At 40.2% G+C, this 25,717-nt stretch overlaps 1 protein-coding gene across 17 annotated transcripts in view; it reads left to right on the forward strand.

Moving 5' to 3' along the window:
• Psd3 (pleckstrin and Sec7 domain containing 3) overlaps positions 1-25,717 on the forward strand; it is a 563,941-nt gene that overhangs the window by 174,475 nt on the left and 363,749 nt on the right. For 11 of the 17 annotated variants that reach the window (XM_063275384.1, XR_010058293.1, XR_010058294.1 and 8 more), the window contains one exon: positions 3,481-3,573. The exons of the other annotated variants lie outside the window; for them this stretch is intronic. In XM_063275384.1, the coding sequence (XP_063131454.1) occupies positions 3,481-3,573 (93 nt within the window). Of the gene's footprint in view, positions 1-3,480; positions 3,574-25,717 lie in introns of those variants that run through there. 17 annotated transcript variants of the gene reach the window in all.

The raw sequence follows: 25,717 nt of genomic DNA on the forward strand, positions 1-25,717 counted from the left end.
TCAGAAGACAAATTTTACTGCTTTGTGTGCTGCTTTGGGACATAATAGTCATTTAATAAATGTTTGCTCAATGATTTATCCAAGTATCACAGACAATTAAACAGCTAAGTACAAAAGGCCTCCCTAGAAGATAAGGATCTTGAATGTGCCCTGATGTTTAGCCTTGTCCAAATCTAGACAAGAGTTTACAGGGTAATCAAGATTTCTAACCTACTAACTTTTTGCTTTTGGCCTCAGTGTGGGCTTTTGTGAGTTACAAGTTTCAGGTATGTGACCTGCATTATAAGTTTCTTCTTGCAAATAACGATCTAGAACACAAAAGATGGGGTGTCGTGGCTGTGGAAGGCCTCAGCTTACTCTTTGCCTCCTGGCAGAGTCTTCTGTTGTTTATTTGTTTGTTCATCCGTTCATTAATTAATTCATTCATTTGATTTTATCTTCTCCTCTCGTTCTTGACTTTTATTTTGAGTCAGCTGGCTTTGAACTCCCTGTGTAGCTGAGAATGAACTCACTGTTTCCCCCTCTGTGCTAGGAGTGTAAGCATGCACTGCTACTCCCCATTTGCAAGGTACCAGGGATCAAACTTAGGACTTCGTGCACGCTAGACAAGTACTTTATGAACTAAGCTACATCCCCATCTTTACACTCTTGACTCATTCCTTCCTACCTTCCTGGCGAGGCTTTTGTGCCAGCTGATAATCTCTTGTGTTGCTGGGTCTTGTTTTGGGCCAGAAGGAGAACTTTAATAAGATGTAATATGATATTCTAAAATTGGAACTCAAGTAAAGATGTGTAGCTTATAGCTGTAAAAGACTTTGATAGTCTTAGGGAAACTAAAGCCAAGATTTTTAAAGCATTAGGCCAGGATCTACATGATTACTTCAGTCAGTGAAATGTGGATTAATTATAAAATCATATGTCAATAAGATTGGCAGGGGAGTAATAAGTATAATAGTAATTTTTTTCAACCCAGGTTCTTAGTATTCTGAATTTTATATTTTATAAATGTTAGTGCTTTATTTTGTTCCCTTTTAATAAAGGCAATTTAAAAACAAAATAAAATTATCTAATGATCACTTAATATCTTTGGCCTGGAGCTCACTGAGTAGCCCAAATATCTAAAAACTCTTGGCAATCCTGCTGCCTTAACCTCCTGCCAGCTGAGATTATAGGTGTGTATCATTGTACATAGCACAGTGTCTTCTTTTGGGGGTGGGTGAGGGATTTTACTTCCAGGTCATAGTCCAGTACTGAAAGACTGTTCAGGACAGGGCAGGAACTGAAGCAGAAGTCATGTAAAAATACTTCTTTCTGGCTTTTAAAGAATTTTGTTTGGCATTTATGTTGAAACAACCCTTAGTATGCCTATATTTTATTTTGAAGAATTTTTTGTCTAGTGTATCTTGTCTATTAGTTCTTAATAGGGCCCAGGAAGCTCCCAATAATCAAGACGTAGTCCTGTTGATTTAATTTGCTTTAGCATAATTAATGGACAGTTACCCATAATCTATTTTTCTATGCTAGACTGGCTTTTTCCCAGCTGCGCTCCCCAAGTTACTTGTTTGAGTCTCGCCCAGTCTGTTTCAGTCATGTGCTCCTGGTCCATCCCATCTAATGGCACCTCTTCCTCTTTCTGTCTCCCTGTCTCCCTCCCTTCCCTACCTCCCTCTCCCCTTCTCTCTCTCTCTCTCTACCTGTGACCCCAGGAACTGAAGCCACACCTATCTTTATTCTTTCCAGTAATTGGCTGTCAGACACATCTATTGAACCAGTCAGAGAAGATTGGCGAGCAGAGTTTATATGACATCTTTTGGTGTAGAGGAGAAAGTACTTCTCTGGCCTGCAGCCAGATCTAGGGGGCCAGTATTTAGCATTTGAATGCATAGCAGCAGGGCAACCTTGAGCAAGTAGAGCAACCAGTCCAATCTCGCCAGAATCATGATGCCTTCCTGCGATTATTAGCAATAACAGGCATCAGCTAGGATGTCTTATGCAATGCCTAGTCATCTTTAGGGTGGTTAATGGGAGCGCCTGTTGTGCACATCACTCCATAAGCAAGAGCAAACCTGTTATATGCAAATTAGTGTTATGATATTAATATCAAGGTAGAGGAATTGGCACATTCTTTTATATTTTGTTTTAAAATCACCTTTAACTTTTCTCTGCTTTTCATCATGTCTGTTGTATGCAGATATACTCCTGTTTAGAATGATTCAATTCTACCCTTAAATGGGTGCTAGACTATTTTCCTTTTCTTTTAACTTCTTCTGGAGAGTGACTCACAAAAATATGACTTGTCATGTTTGTTTACTGTGTATACTACTGAAGAATACCATTTTTTTTGTTTTGTCTTTTGTTTTTCTGTTTTGCACTTGAGTCCAGAAGTTCACTGAAAGTGGGTATCGTCCACATTTTATACATCATTAAACATAGAGTGCTTGTATAATAAATCATACCTTTCATTTCATCTGAAGAAATCACAGTCCATTGCTCTGGCCTGGCCACTTTCCTTAGAGGTTTAGGGCATCTTTATAGCAGGTCATGTTTTATGAGGTTAGTTTAATGATCAAATTTGAGGTTTGCTTTTCTTTTTTTTTTTTTTTTTTTTTTCCGGAGCTGGGGACCGAACCCAGGGCCTTGCGCTTCCTAGGTAAGCGCTCTACCACTGAGCTAAATCCCCAGCCCCCGAGGTTTGCTTTTCATACAATGGCTGAATATCTGTTTGATATAAAACGGTCTATTTACAAATGTAACTTTGAAATGGTACCGGAGATACTATAATAGATTGTACGCATCTCTGTAAACTGTCACCTTCCCTTTATTCCTACACGTCATTCAACAAATACTTTCTCTGCTCTCAGCGTTGTTTTAGGTGCTGGGTTTTCAGTGGTCAACAAAACAGGTGTGTGTGTGTGTGTGTGTGTGTGTGTGTGTGTGTGTGTGTGTGTGTGTGTAAATGAATATTGATGGTACAAAGTCTTCTGGGGAAAATTAAAGGACAGGATAATTGTTGGAATAGATAGGAGTTATAGAAAGCATGGTTGGTTGAAGATGAATGGTGGAATGGTCTGTGTGCTAGAGTCACAGAACTTATGGAATGTTTCAATATATTAAGGGAAATTATTGGAATGACTTACAGGCTGCAGTCCAGCTAACACAACAGTAGACAGCTGTGAATGGGAAGTCCAAGAATCTAGTAGTGGCTGTCTCGAGGCTAGGTGTTTTAGCTGGTCTTCTGTATAAGCGGAATCCTGAAGAAGTAGGTTCCGACAGATGTGCTGTTAAGTAGATGAGAGCAGTCAGAGAAGGAAGACTTCCTTTCTCCATTGTTCTTATGTAGGCCTCCAGCACAAGGCGTGGCCCAGATTAAAGGTATGTACCACCCACCACCCTGCACCTAAGCTGTTCTTTCCTTGGAATTTGCTCTGTCCCAGGTTGGCCTTGAACTCAGAGATCTGCTTCTCTCTCCTTCATTTAAAGGTCTGTATCACCTTGCCTGGGCCTAAGCTTTTCATGGCCACTGCGTTTCAAGATCTGGATCAAAAGTCGGTGTCTTCACGATCTGGATCACAGGTGTGCCCTCCATTTCTGGATTGGGTTCATTCTAGATGGAGTCAAGTTGACAAATGGGAATAGACATCAGAGCCTGAAATAGGGAATAGCAAATACAAGATCACGCTTTCTGTCTTTTAGGAGCTGGAAGGCATGAGCAAAGAAAGAGCAAAGCAGACAGGACCAGAAGTTCCTGTGTAGCCTATGTGCAGCACAAGTTGAGAGGCTGTTTGTGTCAAACCAGGATGATGGGACATGATGTGGCCTGTGTTTTTAGAGTAGCCGTGTCTCATGAGACTACACGGAAGTGGGCAGGGGTAAGGGCAGAGATGGCCAAATTGTTAAGAGGTAGTTCATTGTGCAACATTGGCTTGGCTTGATCAAAGAGATATGTTTTTTACTTTTTTTCTTTATTCTCTCCACCCCATTTTTCTGACAGGGTTTCATCCTATTGCCCAGGTTGTCCTTAATCTTGTGACAGTTTCTGTCTCAGACTTGCTGGGATTACAGGCACGAGCGCCCTACCCATAAGGAACTCAGGGTATCATTTGTCTGGCTTGCAAAGGAGGGTTGCAGGCCAGGGCTAACTACCGTGGCTTTGTCAGGTAGCATGACTAGAGGGAATCCACAAGAAGTAATTGTCAGCAGGGAAGAAAAGAAGCTCAGTCCTAGGAACCTGGGCTGCTAGCTAACTAAAGGTAGAGAGGTGAGACAGGACTGAAAGGAGTTAAAAAAAAAAAAAAAGGAAATGGAGGGAAACCTCGAATTCCATATCACGGGAGGAGCCAAGTGAAGACCTCTAAGGATGGGTCGGTCGCTTCTTATAAGGCCAAGTAGGAGAATCCAGGGCACCTTTACTGGAAATGTAGTGGTTGATCAGTGAAGACGGAAGGAATAGAGTAGGGGAGCAGATAAAGAGAGACATACAGTGTCTGTGGACAAAGATTTCAAGCTTTTTTCTTTCTTCTTTTGTATAAAGGGAAAGTGGGGGGGCACGCAGGAAGGAGTGAAAGGAGGTTTTAAAATGGGGAAAATAACGTCTTGTTTGAGTAGAGGTTGGAAGGACAGTGGAGGAGGAAGCAAATACTGCCCAGTGTGGAGGTACAATTCCCACCCAAAAGAGCTTAAAACCACTAAAACCATACAGCTGGCTCACCAACACTAATGTTTGTCAATGCAATCAATTCCTTCAAACTTTGGAATTCTTAGACTCTTTTTTTTTTTTTTTGGTTCTTTTTTTTTGGAGCTGGGGACCGAACCCAGGGCCTTGCGCTTCCTAGGTAAGCGCTCTACCACTGAGCTAAATCCCCAGCCCCTCTGGAATTCTTAGACTCTTATCTCTTTTGTCTGACCCTTAAAATGGTGTGTGTGTGTGTGTGTGTGTGTGTGTGTGTGTGTATGTGTGTGTGTGTATGTGTGCGTGCGCGCGTGCTTGTACATGTTACTGTAGATGAGTCTATTGTGTGTCTGTTAGTGCATGTGTGTGTGTGGTGTGTACTGTGTGTTGAGAAGAAAGGTGGATATGAGCCGTCTTCCTCAACTCTTTCCTACCTTTTTAAAGTAAAATAAAGTTTTACATTTATTTACTGTATGTGTATGTAGGTGTGTATCGTTTCTGTTCGTCTTAGTCACCCAGGACAGTCCCTAGGTCAAATATCCATGTTGCCTGGGGCCTACTTTGTCTACACTCTGTTGGTACTTGATGAGTTCTTTAGCTGTCACTTGAAACATTTACCACCCACCTCACAGCGTGTATGTAATCCGATTTCCCAACAGAGTCCACGGTCTGTATTATACACGGAAAGCCCTGTGTGTAGATGTAACAGATTCAGGAGACAGATGGGCAGTAAGTAATCATTAGAACAGTACAGATGCTATTCGCTAGGTCTTGTGTGGTGAGCAGCTGCTTCTCAGATGTGGCTATAAGAATCATGTGAGAGCACAGTTGACCTGAAGATTCTGGTCCTTTTGGTCTAGGATGGCGACTGACAAGCTAAACGAGCTCCCAGAAAAAACTGAGGATGCAGGGCATCTCTGGGGTGGAAAGACATCACTGGGCAGTACTTCTGACTTCCTTCCATCCCTCCAGGACATTGTTCCTGCCTTCTCAGTCTGATAGTTCTCTGTTAATCCTCTACCGCACAGCCTTTGCGACTTAGAAGTACAGCATCACTAGCTCTGCCTTCTTCTCTTTGCATGTTTATTGGTCTCTGAGGTAAGCCTGTGGACATCTAGGTATTTTGCCTAGTAATTAGCTAGCTGAAGGGACTTAAGGCAGATTTGGTTTGCATATATAGAAGGCCAGACTACAAGGTCTAATTTAAATGCCAAGGCCATTTTTTCCTCCCTCTTGGTCTTCTGACTACTTGTCTGTGCTTTTGGGCTATAGACAGAGTCCGGGGTTGGTGCTCTTTTGCCAGTTCAGGTTCCCATTGTAGTGCTTCGGACACCTGTAAGTCACAGCTAAAAGTCTCCAGTAGAAGGCTCCCTTGTTGGAAGTCAGGTCTTTGGTGTTATTATCTAAGTACATTTGGTCAGTTTGTAGAAGTTGGAGCAAACGTTTACCATATACTAATAAAAAGATCCTTCGGTTCTTCATCAGTTTAGCGGTGTTAGGTGTGGATTCAACCTTCTGGAGTGGGCCTTAAATTCAGTCAAAAAGTGGTAGGTTGCTCCTATAACATATGTGTCACTAATGTGTGTGTGTGTGTGTGTGTGTGTGTGTGTGTGTGTGTGTTTATTTATTTATTTTTGGTGGTTATTTAGTAGTTTTGTTTTAATATTTTTTTCTCTTACTGTTCTTTTTTTTTGAGAGAAAGAACATGAAGTGGGGTAGGTAGGGGGTTTGGAAGAGTTGAGAGAGGGGAAAACTCGTGATCAAAGTATTTGTATAAAAATGTTCTAAGATAGTAATAAAATAGAATAATAGGATATTTGGTCAGGGTATGATGAAATTGATTCTGTATAAACTGAAAATCCATATAAATTTTATATTTAGTAAAAGATCATATATCTTTCTTGAATTTAATTTTTAAGGGGCATATTTTTAAAGGTGTTCTCTATCTGTTCTGCCCAATGAAAATATATTATGCTTGTAATTTAAAATCTTCTAATTAAACGATATATTTTATTTAACCTAATATGTTATAACTATCGTCATTTTAGTATATGTCAGTGGTGTATTGAGGTGACTCATATTTTTTTAATATTAAGTCTCAAAAATCTGCTCTGTATTCTACATCCACAGTACATCTGCCACATTTCAGATGGCCCCAAATGGCTGCCATATTGGACAGCACACTCATGGGTTCAGAATTCCTATTTCATTATGTCATTCTCCACGAATGTCCACACATGGAATGCTAAGTGATTTCGTATAGAACAGTAAAGGTAATATCCAGATGGAATTTTAAACATTAATATTAAAGTCTGCCCTAAAATGTATTCGTTAAAATATATAAAATATTAAGCCATTAGATGACCTTAGCAGTAGTTAGTGCTCAGAGCTGAGGGCCTCTATACATTTAAAACAATTACACTTTCAGGCTGTAAGTTTTAGTAACATTATTTATGACAGTTTGCTTTTTAAGATAACTTCCGAGTAATGCCACAGTAATCTAATGGTGACATCGCTGACTGAAAGACGAGGTGCTTGGTGCCAAACACACATTACACCAAATGTCCTTTGATTTCCTTCAGCCTCATAAGGCAGGGGGTGGCTGGTGTCTCAACATGAATTTCATAATAGGGAACCCAAGAACGAAAAGGGTAAGTGACTTTTCCCAGGTCACACAGGAGGAGTTGAACCCCAGGCCCTCTAATACCAGAAATCCAAGTGGTTGATGCGCCTTGTTCATCTTTAAATTATGTAGCAGGAGCCTTAGTATTTACCTGTAAAGCATGGGATTGACCCATACAGTCTACTTTCACTAGAAACTTTACCGTAAACTAACTCTTTGTATAACTGCATCCTCTTTATCACTAGTTTCAGTATCAATTCCAAGAGTTGCTAAGAGTCTTGACTTTTGATTGATGTTCTATTTAAATTCAACTATAACATTAAATCTCTGCCTAATCTTTAAAGAATAAATAGCTAATAATATGTGGTAAATTTTTATTGCTAGAGTTTACAGCTCGATTGTGCAGATAGAAATATTATAGCATTTTTGTTAGTAATCCTGAAAATCACATTTATTGAATGGTTACTGTGTAGCCAGCCACCCTTGTGCTAGTATGTTATACTCAATTAATCCTTAGAGCAATCTAAGATTAATTTTTATCTTCATCAGTAGTTCAGTGTGAATAGAAGTATGCTATAGACGGAAATGATTAGATTCTTAAAAATTATCTTAGGATTTTCTGGTGTCTCTCTTTTCTTGCTTTTCTTTTCCTTCCTTCCCTTCCCTTCCCTCCCTCCCTCCCTCCCTCCCTCCCTCCCTCCCTCCCTCCCTCCCTCCCTTCCTCCCTTCCTTCCTTCCTTCCTTTCTATCTTCCTTTCTTTCCTTCCTTCCTTCTTTCTTTCTTTCTTCTTTCTTTCTTTCTTTCTTTCTTTCTTTTCTTTCTTCCTTCCTTTCTTTCTTTCTTTCTTTCTTTCTTTCTTTCTTTCCTTCCTTCTTTCTCTCTCTCTCTTTCTTCCTTTCTTTCTTTCTTTCTTTCTTTCTTTCTTTCTTTCTTTCTTTCTTTCTTTCTTTCTTTCTTTCTTCCTTTCTTCTTTAATCTTTTATTACAGTCCAGTCATCATCCTCCTCCCAGTCCACTCTCCAAACATTCCCCATTCTATTCCACTTTCCCCCACCCCCACCTCCCATGTCCAAGAGGATATCCTCACCCCTCACTCCGACCCTACCAGACTGTTCCACTCCCTGGCTTCAAGTCTTTTGAGGGTTAGGTGGTGCTTCTCCCACTGAGGTCAGACCAGGTAGCCCTCTGCTGTATAGACCAGGTAGCCCTCTGGGGTCTCATATTGGCTAGTGTAAGCTGCGTGGCTGGTGGCTCAGTGTCCGAGAGATACTGGGGGTCCAGGTTAGTTGAGACTTCTGGTTTTCCTATGGGGTTGCCCTTCTCCTTCCTTAGCTTCTTGTAGCTTTTCCCTAATTCAACAACAAAGAATGTATGGGAATTTTCTAACGGAGTTGATTGAAAAAAATTAATCAACTTTCTGTCTTGGTGCCTTTGAATAAAGACTAGGTCACTGCCTGGATATTCTAGATTAAGTGTTTACATTGGCAAATTTGGATATATAAGAAATAGGCAAGAACTAAGAGATTGTTCACTTGTGAAAGAACCTGTAAGTTGTGACTTTGTAGTAAATTGTGTTAAAAATCCAAATTCCTTTTATAATTATGGACTTGCTTTGTAAAAGGTGGAGATTGTGATTTAATAATAGAGCATCAGAGTTCAAAAAAGACCCTAGAAACAAACCTAAACTTTAACCTCATTTTGCAAATGAGGAAACCGAGAAAGTTATTTTTCTTACAGTATTTTTTAAACAGTTTCCGATATGTACATGAAACATACTGAAACACCTTTAGCGAATTTAAAAGTTCTTTTCAGTCTTACCTTGTGTTAACAGAATGGCCCAAAGGTCATTTTGTTTGTTCTAATTAGGACATACTTGAGTTCTTTTGATTATCTTATCTGAACTCAAAGCCCAGTGATTTTCCTAAGGAAATGTTTCCTCAACTTATTTAGTGTCCCGGTGCTTCATCGAAACCTGCGTCTTTGCGTAAAAGGCAGAGGAGAGGATAAGGTGCCTTTGAGAGTTTATTTGCTTGGCCAATAATGTTTTTTGAAATAATCTTTTAATTTACCCATTTGCTATTTTCTTTTTTCAGACATTTTATTATTTTCTTCGAGAATTTCATATGAGTACAATATTTACATCATTTCCTCTCTACTGTCTCCTTACTTAAACCTCCGCTAAGTCCTTCAAACTCCACCCCCCATACACTCCTAAATTCATGACCTTTTCTTAACTGTTTCTCCTTTAATTTTATATTTATACATCCCACCACATGCCTACCTTTGAGTGTATGTCTTCTGCATACCACATGCTTTTTCAAAATTGTAGTGTGAGCAGTTTTACTTGGAGATGAGAAACCATTTAGTAACTTTGAGTAGTAGTAATTGTAGAGATCTGTTTTTTCCTTTGTCTTTATTACTTTTCATTAATACTAATAATTTAAAATCACTCCCTGGGAATTTCAGCAAACTGTAATCCAGTCTGCCTTCACTTCGTGAGCTATACTTTCTGTTCATACTGTAAACAGTTGGCATTGCTGCAGGTTGAAGTTTCATCCTTATCATTGTTTAAGAATGTTCACTGTAAGTGCAAGTTGCTTAAAAGTAGTCCATCATATACTGGTTTGAAAAGCATCATGGCTTCACGAAGAAGTCTGTTGGATCTAGGTTTGAATCTTACATTTTACTGGTGGCCGGAATTTTGGGTAAATATGTTCTTTTATTTTCTTATATTTTTTCCATCATTTCCTTCCGTTCTTCCTCCCCCTTTTCATGTTTTATAGAATTTCATTCCCTAGTATAAAGTGGCTATCACTATGTTGCCCTGGCGTGGTCTTAGGGTTCCAAGTATTGGGATTTCAGGTGTGAGCTGAACATAGCTGGCTGGGTTCATTTTTCTGATCCTCAGCTGCTTCATTGATAAAGCTACCTGTTCAGTGGGCTTTGGAAGATTAAATGGCTTGAGAGGAAATGGTGCTTTTGAAATGATTGGCTTATTATAAATATTTAATGAAATATACTATGATAATCTAGCCAAGATTTTTAAGAATGAATACAAGTGATAAACAGAGAGTATGATTTAGAACTTCATTTTGAGATAATTTTATGATTTGGGTCTAGAAGTCTTATAAAATGTCTCATTTTGTTTGAGTGTCTGGACATTGAAACAATGCTTAAAATAACACTCGTATCTTCACACTGGTTGTTTCCCATGTGTGTGAGGTCTTTAAATTTAGCCATTAGTCGTTTTCATAGTATCAGAGCTTGGTGTATTCTAAAGGTCTCCTCGCTCCATAAGCATCAGTTTTAAACCAGTCCTGGAGGTCAGAGCAGTCTCCAGTCCTGGAGATCAGAGCAGGCTAAGTCCTGCCTAAAGGTCTCAGCTTAGCTGTAGCTGGAGGACACCCAAGGACCTGGTGTGCTATGAGGTCATCTTGAACACTATGTGTGTATATGTGTGTGTGTGTGTGTGTGAGTGAGTGTGTGTGTGTGTGTGTGTGTGTGTGTGTGTATGTGTATACTCTGCAACTCAAGATCTTTGTCTTCCCAGAGAGCAAACACAGTCCTTTGAACTGTGGGTGAATCTGTAATGTTTTGTTTACTTATTGTTACCCGTAAATACAATGTAACTTAAGATTCAGTTTTGTACTTGTTGCAGTGTCTGGTCAACAGCATTGTAAATTTGACTTGCTAATCTCTGTGCGAGCCCAGGAAGAGACCGATGCAAAACTGAACTGCTTCTATGCAAAACTCAGACCTAGTGACTGCTTGTTCCTGCCACACTCGCTTGCTCTTCTGCTTTCTCTGCCTTAGTTCTGCAACTCGTTTTCCTAGGACTTAGGTTTCCCTGAACTGATCTGATAAATGCATCTGAGTTGATGGAAGAGAGAGGACTATGGGGACATTTAAACTGTCTTTGGTGGCACTATTTTGTGCCCCCTCCCACATCCATTTCTTGAAAGCCCTTAGCAAGTACTGGAGATCTCTGTGTTGCTGTGCGAATGTCACATTTCAGCCTTCTTAGTTGATCCACTTGTGTGATAATCATGGGGCTTGTAGATGGCAGAGGAGCCAGATGTATGGAGTTACGATGTTTCATAAGCATGTATGACCTTTACTTCAGCTGTGTAGTGAATTTTTAACATTTCACTTTAAAGTGAAAAAAGTCAGATTGTGTCCATAGTGGTGCATGCTTTTAATCCTATCATTCAGGAAGTGGAGGCAGGTAGATGTTTCTGAGTTTGAGGCCGGCCTGTTCTACATAGTGAGGTTCTGCCTCAAAACAAACAAACAAACAAACAAACAAACAAACAAACAGTGAGACTTTGCCTCAAAACAAACAAATAAATGGAAATTAATTTATACATGTTCCTGTTTAGAAAAATTTTAATTTTTGCAATTGAATAATTGTAAATAACTCAAGATATCCAGATGTATCTACAGAAGAAGGAAAAAGATGAGTTGTAATTTCTGGAGTTAAAACTGCCAAGACTTTTGAGGCATTTCCATTTTTTTGTATTATTCTCAGTATGTGTGTCCATACATTACACATTATTTTACTGTGCTTAGCATTATATTATGAACATCTCCCCGAGTTGTTAAGAGTATTTGCAAATGTTTTTACATGAGTAGTATTTCATCTTTAGGCTCTCCCATAATTTATCTAGTGCATTCAGTGTTTTTGGATGTTTAGGGTACTTCCAGTGTTTCACCTTTGGGTAAATCATGGTATGTGGCATTAGTATCTATTTAAATTGTTCCCTGCACCTCTATTTATTGAGTATTTTCCTAAAGCGGAGTCAGAATCGAAGGTATGACTACTTATGAACACCAGATCCTGACTCCCTTTTGTAAAGGTGGTGTCTATCCGCTTGCACTCTGACATAATGCAGAATCAGAGGGAGAGAAGCCTCCATAGGCTTATCATTTTGTTTATTTACAGAAAGAGCCTCACTCTGTCAGCCAGGCTGGGCTCCGCCTTACCTTAATCCCCTGAGTGCTACTGTGACCTGGCTTGACTTTGAAGAAAGGGCTGGCTTTGGTATGGCTACTACAAGTCTAGATCTTTTTAGGGAGGTCGTAGACTCATAGGTGTGATAGGTTCTTGGGAAGTATGCAATCCTTCTTTATGTTCTCCAGATGAGAAAACAGAGCTATAAAAGTTAATTGCCTTACTCAGATAGTAATTAGGTGAATCAGGCCTAGAGACTTGACTGCTAGTCCTGTGTTTTCTGCATTCTGATCCTCACTTACAGTAATTTGCCAGCTTTTAATCAAAAGTGACAAAGCCTGTGACCTAACACCCCTATGTCCCCTTCCCCCTTCCCGTCATTTGCCAAGGCTTGTCCACTGCTTGGTGTAACAGTGCCATATTGGTCATCTAGCCTGATAGCACCCCTGTTCCGTGGTTTCAGATAAATCTTTCAGATGAATTCTGATTGAGTCTGATTTTAGTTATGGATTGATGAATTGGAGATAAAGTACCTTGGCTAGGTCCGTGTTCTCACATTGATGGCCCTGGACTGGGATGCCCAGAAGTTGGCAGTGTAAGTGAAACCACGTACAGTGAGGATGAGGGAGAGATGGTTTCCAGAAGAGGCCAGAGGAAAGATGCTTGGCAGGCACAAACAACAGATGTCTGTGGCAGATGAGATGGGGCTGGCGAGGAAAAGCATATGCCTTAGAGACAAAAGGCATGTGGAGGGAAGAGATGGCGTATGAACAGCTGAAAGAAGACTTGGCCTGAGCAGGTGACATGGTTGTGAAAACGGAGAGTGGCCTTGAAAAGTAAATGAAGTTACATCATGCACTTCGGTGTTTCCATTTGTATCCAGTGGAAATGGGTACTTATTGGGAGAATCTAAGCAGTTTAGCTTTTTAGAAGTGTGGAGAATGGATTGGAGAAGGCAGAGAAGGAAGCAGGGAGATCTGTTAGGGGTAGGTAGGTGAGAGATGGTTTGAACTCTCAGGGTCGTAGGGTTGGTACAGTCAAGAAGAAAGACAAATAAAATACTGATGTAAATCAACAGAACTTGATGGTTTGATGTGACATTAGGAGCCAAATGACATTGACGCTTGGCTTGATTCACAGACCTCATGAAGGAGCCGCTGTCTATTGACACTTAGCCCTTTTCTTAGCTGCTTTTGTGTTGTTGTGACCGAGATATTTGGCGGAAACAACTTAAGGGAGTAAATGGTTCATTTCGACTACAGTGTTAGCATTTATATACACTTTAGAGGGTCACAACCCATCAAGGCAGGGAAGAGAAAGGAGAACGGCTGGATCATAGCACCTGGAGCATGCAGTGGAGTCTGGTTCTCGTGGTGGTAAAACAGGAGGCAGAGAGAGCACTGGGAGTTGGCGATGAGTTTAACCGTCAAAGGCTTGCCCCCCGACCGTCTACTTTGACCAGGTGGGTCTTGCCTCCCAAAGACTCTACAGTGTGACTAAACATAGCCACCTGCTTTCTTGTTGGATATGGTTTTGTGGTACTGAGTTCCTTATACCTAGATTATAAGATTAGAATAAATATTAGCCACGTTAGCGTCCACTGATTCTAATAGAGTGGTCCTTAGCGTCTACAGTGGGCTTATGATTTGGTTAGTCATGTTAGGTGGCTAGTTGATTCTAAGGTTCACATCCTTGAGATGCGTGAAAGATCAAAAGACCTCTTTGTAGGATGTTTAGTAGGGTTATTTTTAAAAAAAAAAAAACAAAACAAAAAACAAAGAAACAAAAAACAGGTTGGATTTGCTAGAGGGAGTCCTAAAAATATTGCTTCGAAGAGCAATTATCTGGGGTTCTCTTGTATAGGCCTCAGTTCTTGTGACACTCTTGTGGTATGCTTAGTCCTGGTTTGTTCTCAGGTGGAGAGTCCCACCCCTGTGAAAATAGCAAGCTCCTTTCTAACAAGCCCTCACTTTCTGGGTGCACAGACATACTTTGGGGTATCACTTTTCTGTAGTTAATGATTTAAAAATGAGGATTAATATAATTTTGGAAATCATAGTTTTTACCTATGTGTCTGAAGGAATATTAGGATACTCATTTCTGTTTCTTAGGTTTCTACGAAAAATGTCCCAAAACTTTGCCATCTTCTCAGTGCCTTCTCCCCCGAAAATCACTACTTGTTTTGACATGTATTTTTTCTGGAAAACTGGCTTACGTTGCATGTCTGGAAGTAGATCTTTGAAGGGACTTGGCATGGGGGAAGGGTGAACAGTTTTGAGTTGGGTAATTAGCCACAGCCATGTGGAACAGAAGCTATGATTAGTTTAATTAGGTAAGCCGTTTTGTAAGTGTTATGGTGGACGCCTGGGCAATGGCCTAGAAATCCCTCCTTTTCTAGTTTATTTGATGGAGGAAAGGTGCAGGGATTTATTTTTGAAGTAGAGATTTATTTGCAAATGGTATAATGGTGTACTTTGCAGTGGACAGACCTGGATGGTACGAATTGGACCCTCTAGGTTTAAAAACAAAAGGGGACACAAAGTTGAGTGGGTATATATATTTGTTGAAAGAACGAGTCAGTATTTAGACCCTTGCTTCATATGTTGTGTGTACACTCATACTTAACTCATACAATCACTTTCATTCTGTAAGGCAATTTTTTTAAAAGAATAAATTTCCATAATTTAATTAATCTCATTCATTTCCTGGTAATTTTAAACTTTCAAGTAATATTTTTATGAATTCTCTAAGAATTTCATACAATGTATTTGATCTAATTCACTCCTCTCCCAGATTTATTCCTACCCCTCAATCCACTCAACTTTGTGTTTTTTTTTTCTTTAAACCTAGAGGATCCAATTTGTGCTGTCCAGATCTATCCATTGCAGAGTAATTACCAAACAAACAACCTCCAAACCAAAACCAAAACAAAAAACCAAAACCAAAAATCAAAACAAAACAAAACAAAAACCCAATAAGTAACCTTTGAGAAAAACCAAATGAGAGTAGGGCGAACAGAGGCTTAGTGAGGAAGGAGGTGAGGAAGGAGACAGATCATTCCTGAACCCCACACTTCGGTGGCTGCCATACCGTGCTGCCCACAATATCCCATGATGTTTGTGAGTCCTGCGCTGGGGGATGGTCGACTGCCCACGGATCCCACAAACCTGTATTTTCCAAACAGAACAGGGCAGGTACACGTATGAACTCCTAGTGGTGTGACAGTACTGTACATACCATAGCTGCACATACCATAACTGCACATACCATAACTGCACATACCATAACTGCACATACCGCCCTCACAGACTCAAGCCAGAGAAGAGTCCCATCATGGAGGGGGAGACCTTGACTGAGACCCTATTGGTAAATGATAGCAGCTGGGAGAGGGAGAGCCCGATCTCCTAAAGGGTAGTTTTAAGTTTTAAGCTAAGTCTTTTCAAGGATTTGCTTCTAAAGTATATGGTAAGACCAGAAGTGCTATAGGTTTTTAAAAATAAAATGTTTTGCTAAATTGTACTCTGGTGCTCAGTGTAATTTGCAGAGTATTTTTGTGCGCATTTGGCACACTCTTAAGTCACTGTAAGCTCTACTAGAGACAGCATAAACATTACAGTATGCTTGTGGCGGCCGCATTACAGTAGACACAATAGCATGGGCTTGAGAAGTGAGCTGATTTCCTGCCTCCTTTCCTTCCTCACTCAGTGTCTTTATTCACCCTACCGCAGTCCAGTTTCCTCTGAAGGTTACTTCTTTTCTTTCTTTTGATACTTACTTTGCAAATGGCTGGATTAGGTTGATGGGCCCTAGTTCTTTATGGGATTTTGATTAGTCACCTCATCAAAAACAGTGGCAGCCAGCACAGCTGCTGATTAAAGTTAGGCAAACGCAATGTTGCCAATGTAAAGATGCGGCGAGACTCATTCGGCCGACGTTGAGCATCTTGTGCCAGTGTGGTGAGCGGGCTGGACAGGAGTGGGTAGTGAAGTAGGGAATCAGGTAGACCTTTTGGAGTTTCTGGTGGCTGTATTAATAGTTTCTAATAGAAAACCAAAGGTAACAGTATCAGCCTTGTAAGCGTACTAGGGGATTAAATGAACTAGTTATTGTAAATATAATGTTATCCAAATGAAGTACTCAGTATTTCACAATAGGAATGAAATAAAATAGAGACAAATTACTAAGCGACCAAATATGAGGTTCCTCTAGGGTGCCTTTGGAACCTTTATAATTTATAATTGAAGCTCTAACTGCAGTAATCTTTACCTAGCCATTACTGCAGTTTTTCCAAGACCTCTCATGTTAACCTAATTTCAGTTGCTCTCCTGTGAAAGTGTCATGTCTGTTTCTTTTCAAAACAAACCTCTTGGAATCAATGTCAGCTCACCACAATTTACCAAAATAAATGAATTTATGATATCATTATGCAGCAAGTATTTTAGGTCCATTGCTATGTTGCCATGTATTTTATTGTTTAGCGGTGTTTAAAAATCTCAGCCCTTAATTTGCATATATTTATATTTTGACACAGAGTCATGTTTTGTTGTTTAGTCAGCCCTAGGCTCACGCCATCTTTCTACCCTAGACTACTAGAAAGCTGGGAACACAGGAATGAGCCAAAGTGCTGGGCTGAGTCCAGTTTTAAACAGAACATTTGGTGGTAAGATGAGATAGGTTATTGATAGCAAAACTTAATAATATATTAAATAATAATATTATTATTTAAATAATATTATTATTTTAATAATATTTTAAAGTACCACTTTAAAACAGTGGTACTAATTTATAATTGTGAAGTATTTATTCAAATCACAGTATTTTATAGTTGATTGACTCTAGTAAAATGAAATACATTGTTATAATACTTTAATATTTGGGGAGGAAAAACACCTCCAGAACTTATTTTTGACTGTTTTATAGAATAATAAATAATAATAAATTTTATTGAGGTAGTACTTTCAGATAACATGGAAATGTTACTTCATTTAAAGAACTGAAAATTGTTTCATCAAATGATCAAATTCTTCTCTTAGATTTTTTTTCTTGTTTTTTTAAATTGGTTGGTTCAGTGGATGGGACATTACTTTTCTTTTTTATGATAACTTGACACTAACTTTGGCATATTTGGGTAGAGGGAATCTTAATTGAGAAAAATCTCTAAAGATTGACCTGTAGGCAAGTCTGTGGTGATGGTATCGCCTTGATTAATGACTGATTGGTGAAAGCATGATTCATTTAACTCCAGAATGAATGTTTCATTTGTATAAAGCTGTAATAAAAAGTTAACAGCAAAACACTAAAACTGTTTTTGTTCATGGAAAAAATAAGTATGAGAATAGCTATATCAAGGCTGCAACATCTATTGTGTGTGTGTGTGTGCGTGTGTGTGTGTGTGTGTAAGAAACTATTGACGTTATTGATCCGAATGACAAGCATCCTCTTGTTAAATAGGAATTTGCTCCCCTAAGCTAAAACTCACCTGATTTTATGTAAGAGCTACACATTATGAGCAAAGAGCGCTGTAGAAATCAGAGTTATAGGCAAGACACTCTGTTTTCACTTACATTGTATGAAAGTTAAAATGTGAGCATAGGTTCCAGTTGGATTTATTTCTTGACAATAGATATAAATTACAGATGGCTCTATGCTTCCTTCCTACAATGTCCTAATAGTTTTTATGTTCAGTGATTTCATTTGGACTTTGTAGAACTGTGGAGTTTAGAGACAGGGAAAGATCTGCGAATCCTCTTTTTACCCATGTGTCTTGCAGATTAGAAAGGACCTGAGGTTAGGTGGGGACTGGGGAGGTGGCAGGGCTCAGCCTAGACAGAAGGGTTGCCTTCTTAGAGGAAGAGTTGCTTGTTGCTGTCTAATCCTCTATGGTAACAAGGTCTCTTGCTCCTTTGCATAGTTAACAGTGGGGAGAGGAAAATGAGGGAGGGGAGGAAAAAGGAAAGAGACAGACAGTAAGAGAAAAAGTAGGCTGATGAAGTTAAAAGTTGGCTTCTAGGAAGTGGTCACAGTAAAGTAGTGATCTGAACAGTTTCTGGTGCATTCGTGAGGCCTGGCCATGCTGGAGACAAGGGGCATCCCTTCCTTGCTGCCTCCTGCTCCATTCCCTTAGTGTCCGCCCATCTTGAGGTTGCTATGTCTGTGTCTGGGTTTGTTGATTCTGTTGTATTCCGATCACTTTAAGTAGCTGCCTTATATCATGCCGGGGAGAGAAGAGGCAAACTAAAACACTACTGCTAACCTCCCCTTTCCTTCCTACTTCTGTATCTGCCTCAAGTCCTAGATACCTCTTCTTTTTCAGCACTGGGCATTTTAAGACAGGTTACATCAGAAACTGATTGTCACAGAGCAGATTGCGTGTGTTGGTTATTCTTTGCCAGTTTGCTCAGTCTCTTATTGGTTTGTTGCTGTGAAAATTGTTGAAACCCAGCAGCATGTGCACGTGTTTGCTGTAGCAACCTTGCTCACCGTGCCCTCTGGACTTGTAGCAAGCTTCAGCCACAGCTGTGCTCTCAGTTTTCACTCCTAGAACGTTTACCAGGTCTCCATTCTGACTTTAAATCCTGACTTCTCCTGTGTCAGGTAGGACCTGACTCAAAGGCGATGGCAGGCTTAGCTGCTGACTTGCTTTTGCTGTTGTACTTGTTAATGTCACGGGACCTAACTTACTTCTCTGAGCAAGATTTGCCTATTCTCACTCTGAAGCCCATCTCTGGCCTCTTCCTTTGCGGTTTCTCTGGTTGGAAGTAAAGTGACAGCTAAATTACTATTAGATAAGCAATACATATTCTAGAAAAATCAGAAAATAGTGATAAGGGAAAGAAAACAGTATAAATTATCTATAATCTATCTGCCAGAGAAACCACTGATAACATTCTGTGCATATTTGAACTTTTTACATGCTTATTCACCCTGTATTAAATAACTTTAATAAAACTATGAGTCTCTACTGTTTGAAGTCCAAAAAACTTTGAATTAGAGTTTCTCACTTGATGCATTATACACATGTCATATGAAATAGAATTTTGTATTTTGAAAAGACAAATCTCTGTGTTTCAGTGTTTCCAAATAAAGCTAAGTATAAATTTCACAAAGGCCTATTGTCTTTCTACTCAGGTTGCTGCAATGAAATGATTGGCAATAAAACACGTAACTAGCTGATTGCATAGTTTGTAGTAAAGGCTCTTATGCATCAGGTTCTTCCCAGAGAAACCATACAAGTAGGCATTAACATTAGTCCTGCTTTACTGGGGCTAAGTATTTAAATATATCCCAAAACACAGCTAGTGATACCTGAACTCAGACTAGGATTCAGATGGCTTGTCTCATAAGACCATTTGTTCTTAAGACACATATTATACTCTTCAGGTTTTAACACACACACACACACACACACACACACACACACACACACACACCCCAAACGTCCAGTCAACCTCATAGATGGCACATTTAGAATATATTGTTATCTACTCATCTCTGATAAAACAACAGGGATAATATACAGTTTTCTCTATCTTTAAAATAAATAAATTCAGCTAAATACCCAGTACTTCCAGCCCACATACATATAACACAGTAAATTTAGGAGATCTTTATCAATCTGCATACAGCTACCTCACAATAATAACCATATAGACATTCATTATATGCTTTGGTTTAATTTTCTAGTTCACTATTGATGGACAGTTTCATTGTGTACAGATATTTTTCAATGATAAACAGCAATATTCTTGTACTACTAGTTTGTATTGGATGATAAATTTAAGTACTACATAATAAAATTAGTTATTTGTTTTACTGCTGGCGATGTGGACCTCATATTGTACTATAAGTTTATTTAGTCCTTAAAGGATCCTTATGAATCACAGACTGTTACTGTCTCAGTTATACCTGAATAAAATAAGGCCTGGAGAGATTTATAGGCTCTCCTTTTATAGTATTGTAAGTATGTGACGTCTAAGATTTGATGATAACCATCCCGGAGATGTGGTCTTGACTCCTCATACTTGTGTGTCAAATGTCAAGAGATCAGGTAGCCATTGTCCCAGGACTGAGGACTGAGACAGTCCTGATATTAGGAAACATTTCTCATGGCAACAAACACTTGCACTGTCAGACCATGAAGTTCCTCTTTCAAGCGAAACCTCAGTTGTGACAGCCCATAAGGTGTTAAAAAATGGTATGCCCTGCATACCGTCAGCATCGACTGATTGGTATGTGAACAATATGCTTACTGGTCATTTGTGCTACTTTTCCTTTAAATTCCTTTAGCCCATTTTCTGTGGTATAACACTTACAGACCAGGTAATCTGTAAACAATAGAAGTTTATTTGGCACGTGGCCCTGGAAGCCTGTACCTGGTACAAGGCCTTCATGCTGAGTTATGACATGGGAATAGACAGACAAGCATGCGTTAGACAGTATATCATACTGAGCTCTTCCTTTTACTTAGTGACCCTTGCTGTAAGTGCGCTAATCCACACTAGGGATATAGCTCTTATGACCTAGCCATCAATTAAAGGCCTGCTGTTAAAGTTCTGGGCTTTTCTACACCCACCCTAGCTCTGAAATAATGACATGGAGACCTGGCATATTTATTAACAAACTTCTTGCATGATAGCTGGGCAGGGTTCTCATTTACTTTAATCCTACCATGCTGGCCTGGTCTACTTCCTGTCAGCTTCCTAGCTCTGTGGCCTTACCCGCCATCTTAGTCTCTCTCTGGCTCTTCTGTCTCCATCTGTGTGTGTCCCCCTCGACTCTCTCATGACAACCTCTCAAGTAAAATTGCCTCTCTCTTCCTTTCACCCAGGATCTCTCACTGGGACAGAGGTCCAGCCTTATTCTCTCCTGTTGAGCTCTTTATTAAGCAATCAGAAGTGACAGAGAACAATTTTTGCACAACATTGAGGTAGATTCTTAACAGTGCCTATGTCCAGGCAGCGACCAGATCTCTGGACACAGTACTCAGCATATGAATACACAGCGCATGAGACCAGCCCCCAACTGCCCTTCTTCTTAATATTCTTGTCACACAGAAGTTGAATTTCAACATGAGATTTGTAGGAGAAAAATTTAAACCATAGCTATACCTTTATTCAGTTTTTTTCTATTGGAGAGTTTGTTTTAAAAATGATTTTAAAATAGATTTATTTATTTTTATGTGTATAGGTGAGGTCTGGCATGTATGTATCTTACTTGTGCCTGTGTCTGTGGAGACTGTAAGAAGGCATGTGGTCCTGTGGAGTTTATAGTGACATGTAGTTGTGAACTGCCTGGTGTGAGTGTGGGGACCTGGAAACTCTGTAAGAGCAGCAAGTGCTCTTAACCACTGAACCATTTCTCCAGCCCTTCAAATGATTTTCATTGACAGTTTAAAGAAAGTATTTTATATGCACTGCAAATACTTTCCCAGTATAAGCTTTATAATGATTGATTATAGATTTTCCCTTACATAAATAGTGAAACTTACTTTCAGCTTTTCATTATAATATAATTCAATAATAATACTTATTTTTTTTTTAGGAAACTTTTAAGACATGTAAGTGGTAGGTGAAAGTAAATGTGCATTTTATTCCTGTAATTAGTGGATTATAAGAGACTTGATCTACATGATATGATCGAATGCCCATTTCCCAATAACCCATGATATTATTCATTATTTGAAAAATCTTGGCTCACCTACATTTCCTTGAGTATGTGTTAAGATTTAAATATTTTTGGCATACTTATTTGTAGTTAATATTTTTCTGTTTGCTGTTTGTGCTTTAAGGAGGATTTTGACCTTATGTACAATTTATAAAATTATTTATACATTGATATAACAGCAGAATGAACACACCTATTTTCCTATCACTAATAATATTAGATTAAAAGATGTTGGAAGTGTTTATGGAAAGGAATGTGTATTAGCTTACTTGATGAGCCAGTCTTAATGCTTCTTATCTGGTAATCTTTGGTTCAGTCTTAGAGATAATATACAAAAGGCTGTAGTAGATCATTTGACCTGCTAGTAGTTGTACATGGCAGTCATAGCCTATAATTGTTTTTTGGATAATTGCTCATGAAATCTTATTTATTTACATCTTTTATTATTAGTATTCTTTAATCTTTTTTACAGTTCAGTTGTTGTCCCCCTCCCAGTCGGTCCACTCTCTGATTGTTCCTCACCCCATTCTTCCTCCCCCATCTCCAAGAGGATGTCACCCTGCACCTCACTAAACCTCCTCACTCCCTGGGGCCCCAAGTCTCTGGAGAGTTAGGTCCTTCTCTCTCACTGAGGCCAGAGCAGGCAGTCCTCTGCTGTCTATGTGTGGGGGCCTCATATCAGCTGGTGCAAGCTGCCTGGTTGGTAACTCAGTGTCTGAGAGATCTCGGGGGTCCAGGTTAGTTAAGATTGCTGGTCTTGACAGGAGCCGGATGTAGATCGCTCCTGAGAGACACAGCCAGAATACAGCAAATACAGAGGCGAATGCCAGCAGCAAACCACTGAACTGAGAATAGGTCCCCTATAGAAGGAATCAGAGAAAGAACTGGAAGAGCTTGAAGGGGCTCGAGACCCCAAAAGTACAACAATGCCAAGCAACCAGAGCTTCCAGGGACTAAGCCACTACCTAAAGACTATACATGGACTGACCCTGGACTCTGACCCCATAGGTAGCAATGAATATCCTAGTAAGAGCACCAGTGGAAGGGGAAGCCCTGGGTCCTGCTAAGACTGAACCCCCAGTGAACTAGTCTATGGGGGGAGGGCGGCAATGGGGGGAGGGTTGGGAGGGGAACACCCATAAGGAAGGGGAGGGGGGAGGGGGATGTTTGCCCGGAAACCGGGAAAGGGAATAACACTCGAAATGTATATAAGAAATACTCAAGTTAATAAAAAAAAAAAAAAAAAAAGATTGCTGGTCTTCCTATAGGGTTGCCCTCCTTCCTATAGGGTTGCCCTCCTTCTCAGCTTCTTCCAGCCTTTTCCTAATTCGACCACAGGGGTCTCCAGCTTTTGTCCATTGCTTGGGTGTAGATATCTGCATCTGACTTTTTCATCTGCTTGCTGGGCCTCTTGGAGGGCAGCCATGGTAGGCTCCCATCTGTGAGCACAGCATAGAATCAGGCTTGGAGCCTCAGCTTCAGGTGGATGCCTATAATCTTTCTGATTGACTTCTGTCATTCCTTCTTTAAGATAATTCAATCACATTTGCTACTAAGTTAGGTTGAGGTGGAACCTGTATTTTGGCAAAAAGAATGAGCATTTCAGAGAATGGCTACCTAGAAATAGTGTAATGTGATATTTGGAATGCTTGAGAAATTTGCTGCTCTTATATTTTGATTTTTCTACTTATTCCAGTAGGTATCTTGATGAGCCAATGTACTGGCTCGTTTTGTGGTCAACCTGACACAAGCTAGAGTCATGGGAGAGGAAGGAGCCTCAGTTGAGGAAACACTTCCATGAGATCCAGATGTAAGGCACTTTCTCAATCAGTGGGGGAAGACACTGCCCATTGTGGGTGGTGCCGTTCCTGGGCTGGTGGTCCTGAGTTCTATAAGGAAGCAGGCTGTGTAAGCCTTGTATTGCAAGACAGTAAGCAGCATATTCCAGGGCTTCTGCATCAGCTCCTGCCTCCAGGATTCTGCCCTGTCTGGGTTCCTGTCCTGACTTCCTTCAAAGATAAACAGTGATATGGAAGTGTAAGCCAAAGAAACCCTTTTTTCCCAAACTTGCTCTTTGGTCATGGTGTTTTGTCACAGCAGTAAAAACCTATGACAGCCAGTGACAGAGAAAATGGGTAGGGTATAGGCAAAGACCTTTTTCAAATTAACAGAGACCTTCTCCTCTTCCTCAGGCTTCAAGCTTTGCTTGCTACCTGTCACACACCCCAGGGAGAGAAGTTTCTGCTGGCCCTTTTGTCTTCTCCTCACTGGTACTTTCTCTTGATACCTTGGTGCTTGGGATGCCCCTCTCTCTAGTTGCCTAACGCCACGACAACAGGCCACGGTAACTGCTCTCCTTGCAGTCAAGGGAAAAAGACCTTCTAACTTTCCTTTCGCTGCAGCTGGTTGTTTTCAGTTAGCGCTGTGATCCAGCCTTTCTTTCCTCCCAGTTAAAACAAGGAAGTACTTTTCCATACTCAAAACTGCAGGACCCACTGGGTGTCCTGACTCTCAGGCCTTCTGAGCTTTTATTCCAGTTTAAAGCAAACTGTCCCTTGACCACTGTTTCTCCAGTAGCACCCATTGTATCCTCTGTCCCCCTAGTCTGCTCTCTTTCTTTCCTTACTTGGAGTTTGATTGTTTATCCTCTTTCTAGAATGTACTATCCAGATGAGGGAAACTCCCCTTCTGCTCACTCCCATTTGTGTTCCCTTGGCCATAAGTATTTGTCAGATGGCCACAGGACTTGGTGATGGAAACCCTGATTTTATTTCTTAGAACTTCCTCTCCCTGGGCCATTCCCCTCTTGAAAGAAAGACATAGATTACATTTGGCCTTGTCTAGGAAGTTAACTCACTTCCAGGACATTCTGAAGCCCATCAGGTCCCAGGCACTGGGCCAAACAACAGCTCAGTATGAGTAGGTTATAGGTCGCTTTGAAGAAGTCTTTGGGAGCCTGTTCCTTCATTTACACCACCGACTTCCTCGGCCTTTCATGCAGATAACTGACAGCGAAGGGAAGCAACGGGTAGATAAGAAAAATTGATGATGGCGTTGTTGATTGTTGGTGTTTTACTCTTCTGAAGTTTCCACTTGTAGTGCAGGTGTTTTCTCAATGATGTCGCAGCCTGTGAAATAGAGGAGGAGCTGGGCTGGGTAGCTGTGGAGTTTACTTGCCAAATACCAGTGTGACCCCGAGTAAGGGACAGTAATCAGTGCTCAGACTGCTCATTCCTACCCTAGAGAAAGCCTTAGGGAAGTAACGTTTTGGCACACATTTTCTTTATGACCTGTAGCTGCTGTCTTCTGCTATGCTGCAGTGTTCACTCCTGCCTTACAGAGCAGTAGAGAAGTATCAGCTTCTTTTTTAGATGCAGCTTTTTGTATCCTTAAGGTTAGATCCACGATGAACTGAATTACTTCTCCCTAAAATTTGTAACATTGAAATCATAACTCAGTATATCAGCATTCCCAACTCATGGGTCGGGACTCCTTTGGGAGCCAAATGACCCTTTCACAGGGGTCAACTGAGACCACTGGAAAGCATAAATATTTACATTGTGATTCATAACAGTGGAAAAATTATAGTTATAAAGTAGCAGTGAATATAATTTTATGCTTGTGGGGGTCACTGCAACGTGAGGATCGGTACTAAAGTGTCACAGTGTGAGAGCCACTGCATTGTATAATCACTGTACTTGAAGATAAGGTTAAATGAGATGATTAGAACGGGGCAGCGAAGTAAAAACTTAAAGGTTCTTTAGAAAGTCAGTTATGTCAGATGGTGTTTTGCTGGGGCAAACACAAAAA

This window comes from Rattus norvegicus, chromosome 16 (genome assembly GCF_036323735.1).
Source record: "Rattus norvegicus strain BN/NHsdMcwi chromosome 16, GRCr8, whole genome shotgun sequence".
Lineage (NCBI taxonomy): Eukaryota > Metazoa > Chordata > Mammalia > Rodentia > Muridae > Rattus > Rattus norvegicus.